Below are 12413 nucleotides of genomic sequence, written 5' to 3'. Positions count from 1 at the left end.
TATGTCAAAACCTTGATATTGAGGATGAAAAACATTTCATTTTGCTATGTCCAAAATATGAAGCACAGAGAAACATATTCAAAACAAAACTATCTACTTTTCCTAACTTGAACCAAATAATCCACAATAATGACAAATTGTTAAAACTATTGATGAAAACTAGTTGTAAAAAGTTCTTAAAATATTTTCCTCATTTTTATGTCAAATATCTGATATAAGAAAAAATATTTTAGCTATAAATGAGTAACTACATTGAACTGAATCATATGTATGTATTTATATAGTATTTTATGAGTACAATACATAATTTGCTACACCAATTGTTTGTATTCTAGTTCTGTTCTACTGTATTTTCATGCTTATCACTATGTTTTCTATGGGCCTTTACCAATTACTGTAATTGTGTTTGTGCCAATAAAATATTTGTATTTGTATTTGTATTTGTCAATACTCACGGCCCATTCTGTCTACAATTTTCCGCAAAAACGTTCACCTTGCCCATTAACTTTTGAATGGGTGGGCTATGGTTATTTCAAAAGTACAGGCACTTGTTTCGCATAGGCGTCGGACCCCCCCTTTTTTTTTTTTTGCAAATATAGACATAAATTTCTATGCATTGAAAATTGGGGTATACCTTTTTTGTTGGTTTAGCCCCCCCCCCCCCCCCCCCCCCCCCCCCCCCCACTTTCAATTAGCCCCAACCCCTCTTTAAATTTGCTTCCAACGCCCATGTTTTAGAATTAAATGTTTAACCCATAGTATAATAATATCACTACCTTCCGTTATCAGTATGCTATGGGTTAAAATTTTAACTCCGAAATTAACAAGTGCCTGTTGAGTTGGTGCTAGGGATTTCATAATTCACACGATCGTTGTGAAAAGACCTTTCAATGGGTTTAATATTTTTGACCTTGACCTTAGAGTCTGACCCGCTTTTTAAAAAACTTGGCTTGGTCATTACTTTTGAATACTAATTACCAGAGCTTTCATATTTCATAGGTGTATTTCTTGTGAAAATACCTTCCCTGGGATATCAACAATTTTGAACTTATAACCTTGACGTTTGACTTGCACCTGAGAAATTGCAACTCTCACTATAAACTGGGAACACAAGTGTTTCACAAACACGTACACTTTGTTATCCCCCTGTAATAAAATAAAAAAAAATTGTCTATCTGTCTGTCTGATTGTCTCTTTGTCTGTAACACTTTAACCTTGCGCATAACTTTTTGAATAGTATAGGCGCTATGGCCTTCCAATACACATGTATCACAGGTGTATTCCATAATTATGACAAGACCTTTCTTTTGGTACCACCAAATTTGACCCCTTGACCTTGACATAGGAGTTTGACCCAGGTCATCTTAAATTGTTTGGTTGCCCTATACCGACCGACTGGCAAAAATGACCCGACTCAAAAACTTTTTTATATTCCAGGACACTATATTTTTATGCCCTCATAATAGAAGATTCAGGGGTATATAGTCTTTGCCCGGTCCGTCCATCTGCTTGTTAGTCTGTTTGTCCACAAAAACTTTAACCTTATACCCATAACTTTTGGTTGAGGCTATGACTTTCATATTTTACATGTGTATTCAATTTGACAAGATCTTTCTTTTGGTATCATAAAATATTACCTTTTGTCCTCGGAGTCTGACCCTGTTTTGCAAAATTTTACCCAACTTCAACCTTTGCTACATCCTTTGAACCATTGATGCTTGGGATTTCATGCTTCACATGTGTAATCTTTGTGACAAGACTTTTTATTGGATCCCAACAACTTTGACCTTGACCTTGGAGTATGACCTTCTTTAAAAAAAATTAACCTTGGCCCGAACTTTTGAGCAGTTAGGGCTAAGGCTTTCACACTTCACATATGTAATCCTTGTGACAAGACTTTTCATTGGATATCAACAACTTTGACCTTTGACCCTGGAATTTGACCTACCTGATACTTTTAAAAAATATAACCTTGGCTTAATTTTTGAACAGTTAGGGCTAGAGCTTTCATACTTCACATATATATATATATATATAGCCTTGTTGCAAGACTTTTCATTGGATACCAACAACTTTGACCAATACCTTGGACTTTGACCTATACTTTTACGAAAATATTAACCTTGGCCCTAACTTTTGAACAGGTAGGGTTAGGGCTTTCATACTTCAAATATGTAAACCTTGTGACAAGACCCTCCTTTAAATACATGTACAAACACTCTTGACCCTTTGACCTTGAAGTTTTACCTACTTTTAATAACCATAGCATTTGAACAGATGGTGTTAGGGCTTTCATATTTCACAAATGTTTTTCTTGTGAGAAGACCTTACTTTGGGTACCAACATATTTAATTTGCATTTCAGAAATTTAAACCTTCGCTATAAATTGCCATACGGGGGCATCTGAGTGTTTATAAATACATATTGCTTTTTATGCCCCCGGATCGAAAGATCCCGGGGGAATATTGTTTTTGTCCTGTCTGTTTTTTCCTCTCTGTTTGTCTGTTGTCAACTTTAACCTAGCCCATAACTATTGAGTGGGTGGGACTATGGCTTTCGTATTTCACAGGTGTATTTCCCGTAACAAGACCTTCCTTTGGGTTCAAACACTTGAGAGAATCAACCCTTGCCATAAGCTACCATACGGGAGCATCAGTGTTTCACAAACATATTTTGTTTCATTTTATTCCTCTTATCATGTTAACAAATATGTTAACTGTTATGATTTTCTGGAAAAAAGATTTTCCCATCTACCTTCCTATCCAATAATTTTACCCTGAGTGACAGTCAGGCGAGGGCAAACAAGTATTATTTTAAAGATGGCTCCACCTTTAAAAAAATATCAAACTTTAACCTTGGCCATAACTTTTAAACAGATGGTGCTAGGGCTTTCATACATGTCATGGGTATTCATTATGATGAGACCTTTCAAGGGGTATAAAATTTGTTGACCTTTTGATTTACGAGTTTGACCCACTTTTTAAAAACTTTAACCTTGGCCATAATTGTCCCCAGCTTTCGCGAAAGTGAGGGGACATTAAATCTAATTTGTCTGTCTGTCTATCCATCCGTCAAAAAAAACTGTAACCTTGGTCATATCTTTTGAATGAGAGGAGAAAGAACTTTCATATCATACATGCATATTACCTGTGACAAGACCTTTCTGAATACATTGTGATTTTCGACCCCGTGGCCTTGAAGTTTAATCTATTTAAAAAAAAAAAATTATAACTTAACTTTGAATTGGCCATAACTTTTTAATGAAAAGAGATAGGGCTTTCATATTAAACATCATGAATTCCAACCTGTGTCCTGTTCAAATGTGAAGTGAAATTAACAGCAAAAACACTAATCTCAGATTTTGAACAATTTTCAATCCCAAATTAACAGCAAAAACACCCCCCTCTGAAACTGGACACTGCATTGTTTAATACTTCATTTTACAATAAATAAACTCTTTAAAACACTGGTATTGATCAATGGCATTTTTAATAACAAATAAATAAACATATTCATACACAATATAAATGTTAAAAATTTAACAAGTTTGTTAAAAATTTAACAATCTACGTAAGAAACTCAATGTTGTCAGTATTTCTTTCCAGAGAAACACAATATGAGATTAATAACACAACACAGACTGTGGTCATGTGACTATTATCAGACTTTGGTCATGTGACTATTACCAGAGGTCCCTCACCGAGATTACGCAGCTGTTTAATTTTTAAATCTAAAACTCTAAATACGAGTCACTATCAATCATCATCAGAATCTTCATCTTCTTCGTCAGGAATCGGAAATCTTAAAATTGCAGCTATCCCAGACAGGAGTCCCAACTCTGAAAACCAGAATGACAGATGCCTTTAAAGCTTCAACACAATGTGTATTTAACATAAGAGCTCAAAAAAACATGAACATAACCAACACAGTTAGGGATATAGTACTTACGTTCTCCTGATATATGCATACTAGAGAATATTTTGACATCTCCACAACTTTCTCTAACAGTATCCACAATTTTGACATATCTCTTTCGCTGTGCAAGATTCTGGGATCTACAATAAAAGGACCATTAGAATAAGAAATCTAATTTAAAAAATAAACTCAATTAGTGATTCCAACCCACATGCATGCTCCCAAATATTAAGTCTAAATAACACAACAAATGAAAAGAAGGTATGATGTGCAAAATTTGACAAATCATAACTTTGGTAGAAATCACTAATCCTATAAAATAACTTACCGGAACAGTTCATCTGAGATGAGTAACACCTCAACAGCCTGTAGCTCTACTGCCTTCTCCACATGTCTGACTCTGTAATGGTTAGAGGAAAGAATCCATTGGTCAAGTAACAACATACAATAATATGAAGTTCTAGTGCTAACTGCCTAAGCAATACCTACCCATAGAAAGCTCTGTTAGGGTCATTTTGTAACATCTGATAAAAATCATCTAAAGCTTTCACTTCTCCCGAAGCTTTTGTGTTAGATAATTTGGAAGTCACAGCAGGGTCTTGTAAAATTTCTGAAATATTATTTGAAACATTAAGATTTATCTAGAATTTATAATACCTTGGATGGCTTTTCAAATAATTGGTTCACGGGCATCATATACTTAAATTTCTTTAAACAGAATTTTTGATATATTTTAACATACCAGTATTTTTTTGTCAGCAGACCAAACTATGCAATTTACCTCTGACGATTTAGAGGTCTGTGTTTGCTCTGCTCCTGATTTGTATTGTTTATTGGACTTTTGAGCTTGAATACTGATTGCTATCTCTACATGTTTCATTCAATCAAATGAATATTTAATCACAATTTTACCTTTGGAGAAAATTTGAGGCAGATGTTCCCTGTAAGAGATTGTTTTATTTCTAGGTTACCTTTTAATGAGTGTTTGAATCCAGACGAGGAGTGGACAGTTAGGAATTTGGATTTGTTTTCAATGAGGACCTTGTATTCCATTTTGACAGCTTGGTCCATCATGTATGTCATAAACTGGTCCTACAACAAAGCAAATACATGTATGTTATACATAAAAGTTAATCAAAGGCACTTTGGCTGGAGATAAGTAGATGTCAGTTTAGTTTTGAAAAGAATGAATATATTTAAGTGATCCCTTTTCAAGGGAGTCATGATCCCAACAACCTTGAATCTACATAAAATGACAATGCTTCTGAATTTTTTTGGACTAATCATGGCTTTAAAAGACTTCTTTCCAATATATTTCTATATAACCATTTGATCTTCTATAAGAAACCCATCCTACTCCCAGGCCTCATGAACTGAACAAACTAGCATCTACACTTCCTAGGTCTTCTTCTTTATTAAAATGACTAATCATGACTTTGCTTTAAAATGAAGATTTTTAAAGATATTTCCTGCATATAAACATAAAACTGTGTAATGAAGCTTTCACTTAAGTTTCATCTTTTCTGGCACAGTGGTTCTTAAGAAGAAGACATTTTAAAGATCCCATTAATTTTTTTTTTACTAATTCTGTATTACCTCCCCTTGAAAGAAAGTAATGGTCTTTTATTTTAAGAAAACTAATCCTTTTCACCAGGAATACTCTGTGCCAAGTTTGGTTGAAATTTGCCCAGTAGTTCTTGAGAAGAAGACAGAATTCTGAAAAGTTAACGACTTTCAAATTGTCAATGATGACAGTCAACAAACAAAAGAAATTTGATCAGAAAAAACTTCAAGCTTCAGCTCTGGTGAGTTAAAAACTAACTGTTCCATAGAGAATACACTGCTAAGCATTGTAAACTTCACCATTTCCACAGTAGCTTACCTTCACAAAACCAGGACTGCCTACCAAAACACATTTCACAACTACAATTAAAACAAGCTGATTGATCAATAAAGCAAAATCACTTATTGTCATAAGGTCAAATTTTTGTGGATTCACGCAAAAACAAAACTCAAATCATTTGGTTGGTAGATAAATATGATACACATTTAATGTATTTTATGAAAGGTAAGTATAATGAACGTAATATAATTACTTACCATCAAAATTAATATGGCGTAATATTGCTTGCACAATCTGGTCATAAAACTTTGTTAAACCCTGGAATGAAACAAGAATCTAATGTATTTAAGAATCCTTTTTTTTTTTTAAATTGAGACTCTTTGTAAATTTTTCTTCTAATAATACCTTGTCATGCTGGGTACAGCTTCCCTTCCTTTTACGTGGAATGTTGGTTTCTATTTTGGCTCGGACTATCGTCATGTTTGGCGTGATGAGACACACATTGGCCAGACCTTCCTGCATGATAACAGCCGCCAAGTCTGCATGCTGTGTGGGATCACAAGCCAACTCTGAGAATCAAAGGACAGAACAGACTGTGACGGACACATTATGATAAACTCGGCCAATTGATGTAGTCAGAATGTAAAACAGTTTATCAATTATTGAAGATGTGTACTTGCATTATCATGTCAATCTTAAATACTAAGAAAACATAAATGTTTATATTCAAATTCAAAGCATATGTTATTCAGAGTCACTGACAATCATTGGCAAGAGATCTGTAGGAGGGTCAATTTTAAGAGCCTAAAAATTCTTTCACATTGTTAGATTAATGTATTATGTTAATTTTCATACCAATTCTCTCCAAAGCTATGCTATCCCATTCTTGTTTTCCCAATGTAAATTTCCGGTTCACTTCTAAATCTAGGGTATGATAAGCACCCATCTGTGAGAAAGTTTATACAAAATTATTAGATACTAAAATTAGGAATTCATCCTTACAGAAGTTTTTATAAAATTGCATACTTTTTTTTGAATCTTTTTTCCCAGGTAAAGTTACTATCTAACCTTGACATACTGGTTTTCCTGAATGTTTCGGCCTTTCAGTCGAAGTACACATGCGTGGGTGTCAAAGTCAATGGCCTCTATCTTGATAGTCAGTGTTGTCCTCACTTTGTTCACACTGACACTCCCTGTGGCCGACTCTGTCTGGACTTTCCTAATAAACACAAACTCACTGATATATAATGGAATGAATTTTCATAACTCCTTAACTGATTCTCACTTTTCTGTAATATCAGCGAGATGTGTCGTAGGGACTAAAAATTTTGGTCTGGTGTTTTAGTCCCTACGACATCTCACTGAGATTAATTTTGCTACCCTGACTCTTTCCTGTCACAAGGAACTGATCGAGTCAGACGAATCTCAGATTAGCATTTACAGATGAGTTTAAATTCTCGTTTCATGGTTCTGACCTGATTGTGGTGGATCTCAGAGTATCGCCCACCATTATCAGATTGTAGGCGTGCCATAGGTCCTCCGCCTCCTCTGGAACCAGAGTCACACACCTTCAAAGGAGAAACTTAAAGTCTAAAATCACAAACAACATTAGAGGAAATTCGAAATGAAAATGTAACGTTAAATAACGAAAGAATCAAACTAAAATTGTTACCCTGCGTTATTTTTATCAATGTCTCTTGATACCAACTTCATGTTGGCTCCGTAAAAATATCACACTGCTACTCATTCATTCATTTTATCAATTCAACAGACTCTCTCCGGCATATTCACGATCACGTTCCCTCTTTCCGCTTATGGTGCAACGTATACTGTCTTCTGACTTTGTGAGAATAAAATTGATTGGTCTACAAAACTGTAGTAACCAATCAAAGCACGTGTTACATGAAATAACGTGCACGCAAAAGAGGAGCGTATACAAGGCGTGGATCTAAAAGTGTAAACTTTTTTAATGTAATGAGAAACTTTGTAAAAATAAATGAATAAAAATTTTTAAAAATATTTCAAATAAAGGAAAAGAAGGGATAGAGGATAGTTTTACGAAAGAACTTTTGACAAAAATGAAACAAAAAACTTTAACTGATGAGTACTATGATTACTAAGCATCAAAATTATCCTCGAAATATATTTTTTTCTTAATTATTTCTAAAAGAATAATAAAAACCATTTTCAAATAAATTTAATGAAGATCTGGTTTTCACTGATTTACTCAATGAATTAGAAAGTAAGAGTTTACACACAATGGACTGTTGTTCAGTTAGCAATGTGACAATTCAATCAAATGTTTTCATTGACGTCCGTACTGAAGTTTTGAAGGTAACAAGTCTGTAGTTTGAAAATGGGAGGGGGTTTCTCTTATTACTTTTTTGAAGATTTTTTTATGAGTTTTAAAGAGCAAATTTTGATTGCTTTTACCCTCTTTTGCTTCTAACGTACTCAAATCCCAGTATTTGAAAGGAAAAGGTTAGAGAACGCCACCCCCTTATGGAATATGATTTCAGAGATTTTTTAAAATAAATCAATTTTATTTATTTATTTATTTATTTATTTATTTATTTATTTATTTATTTATTTATTTATTTATTTATTTATTTATTTATTTATTTATTTATTTATTTATCTTGTCATATATATATCAAATATATCAAATGGACTGAATTTTCTTCCAGTAAAAATGAATTGTTGCAACTGTAATAGCAAGAATAAAGAATCAATTCTTTTAAAATTTGACAAATGAATGGATCATTAAAATTCCTCGATAATATGATATTAGTACTTCTGAGTTTAAATAAAAAGTGTGATACCAGCGTAAAATCAGCAATCATAAAAAGAAACATAAACGCCCGTTTTTACAGTTGGCTTCTACTGGGTGCTAGGAATCCAGAAAACTTATTGTGTATCAAAGACACCATAATTCATATTCTCAACTTTGATTTAGCTATTATTTTAAATGCGAGAAAAGTTCTTGGAGCACGGATGGTTTTTGTAGAAAAAAAAAATTTTTCAGTCCTTTTGGTTTTTGGATGAAAATTGTCTACAGGACAAAACCAACCATATTTCTTATTTTAAAAAATGAATTTGGCTACATCAAAATTAAAAGATGTTTTTTTTGAAATATAGCTTTTGTAGAAAAAAAAATCCTTTTCTTTCATGAATTAAATTAAATGAAAATTCTGAAAATCCTATTGTACAACAACAAGACACCAATAATCAAATTCGAAAAGATGAAATTTGTCTTCTTCATTTACATGTGCATAATGTAATCATGGGCTTGGGGACCAGGACGGTTGTTTGTTTTTTTTTTGTAGAAAAACGTCACCCCATCCCCTCCCACCACCATCCCAGAATATTGTGGAAAAGAATGAAACTAAAACCTTTGAAACCTCATCTTACATGTACAGGACATCTTCAATCATATTCCCAACATGAATTGGACACTGATAAAAACGCGTACTCTGCCAAAGGATGAAGGAAATCGTCTGTCACATTGTTTTCTTCCTGAATACCCTCGTACATTTTAATCAATATTCTTTTTTTTTTTTTTCTTTCTATTTTTTTTTTTGGTAAAGGATAAAGGTTTTCCTGAAGATATGGAGAATACACGTATTTCGGATTTCCTTCATCCTTGGGCAGAGTATAGGCCTTAGAAAAAGATGTTTTTCTACGATTAAAAATTAGGTTTGCACAGCTTCTCGCATCTTATGAAGTTACCAAAACATCATTTACCCAATAGCTATATCATTTTTAAGATTATTGAATTGTTCTCTTAATGTGCAGTGGGGTATCGAAATATTCATTTTTATCACGCGGTCCAATTCGGGGTCGAAAAACGACTTTTTTTTCCTACAAACACCTGGCTCCCGGAACTTCTCTTACATTTTAGGCAGTATACAGATCATCATTTGGATGGTGTGTCATATACATTTTGTATATATTTACTGCCACCCGGTAAATTCAAAATTTCCAAGATGACAGGTGATCGACTGGTGGTGTCTTGTGGAAATGTTGTAAGATTTAGCAATTTTTATCCAAAAGGCCCTCTTTTGAACGATTTAATTGCATTATTTCTTATCTTTTTTTTTTCCAATTTTTAAACTCAAAAACTCTTCGCAAAATTAGTTTTATTTAAACAACCTTTATGCTTCATTACATTATTGTAACTGCACTTTAGTTAGAAAATTGGGTGAATTGTTTTCAGTCTGTCTCTAGCATATTAACCTCCACCTCAAACTCCCCTGACATTTTTATCAGTGTCCAATTCAGGTTGGGAATATGATTGAAGATGTCCTGTACATGTAAGATGAGGTGTAAAATGTTTTAGTTTCATTCTTTTCCACATCATTTGCGGATGGGGGTGGAAGGAGTGGGAGTGACATTCTTCTACAAAATAAAAACCGCCCTGGTCTCCAAGCCCATGGTTATATTATTTATGGCACGCCAAATTCACAAAAAAGAGCTAAACATAGTTTCACAGTTGATAAACTAGGTTTAAAGGTTGTAAACTATAGTTTACGGACTGTAAACTATAGTTAACGAAGTTAATCTACATTTTACATCTGTAAACCATAGTTAACGCGATAATCTATGTTTCAGAACCGTAAACTATACTTAACACTGAAAACAATCATTTACAATTGCAAAACATACTGTGAAATCACAAATTTTCGTTGGGGTTTAATTTTCGTTATTTTCGAGGTATGAAGAGACCCACGAATTCATGTCCACCACGAAATGTAAAATGTTACATATATAACTACTCAACAATAATTCATCCAAGAATTCAAATCCCCACGAACCAAGAGTTTTTACTCAAACCACGAAAATTCGACCCCACGAAAATATGTGATTTTACAGTAGATTACAGTTTCATGATTTGTAAAATATGGTTTACAACTCTTAATTATAGTTAACGATCTGATAAATATAGTTTCACGATTTGTGAAACTATGATTAACAACTCTTAACTATATAGTTCATGATTGTAAATTATAGTTTACAGACGTGAATCTATGTTTATCAACAAAATCTATTGTTAACGTTTTATTACAGACAGATAAACTTAGATTAGCATTCGTAAGCTATAGTTAACAACGTTAAATATGGTCTTACAGATGAAAAACTATACTTAACGAATTGTTAACTGTAGTTCACGGTTTGTAAACTATAGTTTACAGTCGATAAACCTAGTTTATCAACTTTGAAACTATCTTTAGCTCATTTTTATGAATTTGGCGTGCCATAATTATGCATATGTACAGTCATGTCAATAGACATCTTCGCTAGCCAAGGGTTTCTGATACGCTACTCTCCTCATAATCATGAGGAGAGTAGCGTTTTAGAAACCCTTGGCTAGCAAAGATGGTAAATAGACAAATTTCATCTTTTCGAATTTGATTATTGGTGTCTTGTTGTTGTACAATAGGATTTTCAGAATTTTCATTCATGAAGAAAAAAGGATTTTTTTTTTTTACAAAAGCTATGTTTCCAAAAGCATCTTTTAATTTTGATGTTGTAGCCAAAACCATTTTTTAAAAGAGATATGGCTGGTTGTTTCCTGTAGATTTTTTTTTATATAAAAACCAAAAGGGCTGAAAACATGTTTTTTCTACAAAAGCCATCCTTGCTCCAAGAACTATATTCTCACATTTAAATTATTAATAGCTATCTTCATATGTTTCATTCATTGAATCTAGACGGTTTTGGAGTTTACGAACAGTATTGAAGCTCAAAAGTCCATTAAACAATACCAATCAAAAGCAGATCTAGAGCAAACACGGACCTCTGAAACATCAGAGTTGGGGTGAGGTGCCATGGAGCATGCTCTTGCGTATCGAATCAACTATTATTTTGTTTAAAACACTCTGATTGTTCTGAAGTTGATATTAAAAAGACGGTCGAGTTTCTGATTGAAAAGAGCTTTGTGGTGTTTGGAGACCATGTCTTCCAGCAAATCCTCATAAGTTCCAATTGCACCCTCTTACTAGCTTTTTTGTGTTCATATGAATCAAGGTTTATTCAAAAACTTCTACATGAGAAGAAAACACTTGTTGCCTTTAAATTGCTTTGATATATCGACGATAGTTACTTCCATTAATATGTTGACTCGATATATCACAGTGAACTTGTAATAAAAGATAACACGGGGTCTGACACACCTGTTTCATATTGCGATATTTTATTAGAAAAAGATCTTAATGATAACCTAATAACAAAACTCTATGATAAACTTGATGACTTTTACTTTTCATCAGTCTACGTCCCTAACTTATGCAGCAATATATAACATTGCCACTTACATATGGGATTTATATTTGTCAGTTGATTCAATAAGCAAGAGCATGCTCTACCTGTGAACAATTTCTAATACGAGGCAAGTTACAGACAAACAATGTGATGAAACAAAACGAATGCCTTCCCATAAATTTTTATTAAAACAGAAAAATAGAGTATTTTAGTCATAACACATAATTTTCTATTCTAATAAAAATTTTTGGTAAGACACCACCAACAGACTCGTTTGAAGTCATCATTTTGCAAGTTTTATGGTCGCGATACAATGACCTTGTCAGCAAATACAAGCAATTATCAAATGAATGCTGACTGATATTTTTCAAACTAATTGTTAAAACATTATTCA

At 33.2% G+C, this 12413-nt stretch overlaps 1 protein-coding gene across 1 annotated transcript; it reads right to left on the bottom strand.

Moving 5' to 3' along the window:
• Nucleotides 1–3472: 3472 nt before the first annotated feature.
• On the bottom strand, nucleotides 3473–7592 carry LOC134244810 (protein pelota-like). Its single transcript, XM_062727061.1, has 12 exons — nucleotides 7431–7592; nucleotides 7234–7326; nucleotides 6827–6977; nucleotides 6614–6704; nucleotides 6164–6327; nucleotides 6016–6076; nucleotides 5798–5838; nucleotides 4887–5007; nucleotides 4405–4525; nucleotides 4244–4315; nucleotides 3949–4055; nucleotides 3473–3838 (listed from the first exon to the last, which is right to left on the bottom strand). Exons 1-12 carry the CDS (start codon nucleotides 7469–7471, stop codon nucleotides 3756–3758), a joined length of 1146 nt encoding a protein of 381 aa, XP_062583045.1. The 5' UTR covers nucleotides 7472–7592; the 3' UTR covers nucleotides 3473–3755.
• Nucleotides 7593–12413: the final 4821 nt, after the last annotated feature.

Source organism: Saccostrea cucullata, unplaced genomic scaffold, assembly GCF_032062105.1.
Source record: "Saccostrea cucullata isolate Sc308-1 unplaced genomic scaffold, CSIRO_AGI_Scuc_v1 ctg249, whole genome shotgun sequence".
Lineage (NCBI taxonomy): Eukaryota > Metazoa > Mollusca > Bivalvia > Ostreida > Ostreidae > Saccostrea > Saccostrea cuccullata.
Note: the sequence above shows the minus strand (reverse complement) of the source record. Positions and strands in the feature narration are given on the sequence as shown.

Bases quoted from the DNA above. Each gene is read 5' to 3' on its own strand.
- LOC134244810 (XM_062727061.1), bottom strand. From the start codon at position 7,471: ATGAAGTTGGTATCAAGAGACATTGATAAAAATAACGCAGG. The intron at 5,839-6,015 runs GTAAGTAATTAT...TTTTAATTGTAG, and splicing joins ACGCCATATTAATTTTGATG to TTGTGAAATGTGTTTTGGTA. The intron at 4,316-4,404 runs GTAGGTATTGCT...TAACCATTACAG, and splicing joins CCTAACAGAGCTTTCTATGG to AGTCAGACATGTGGAGAAGG.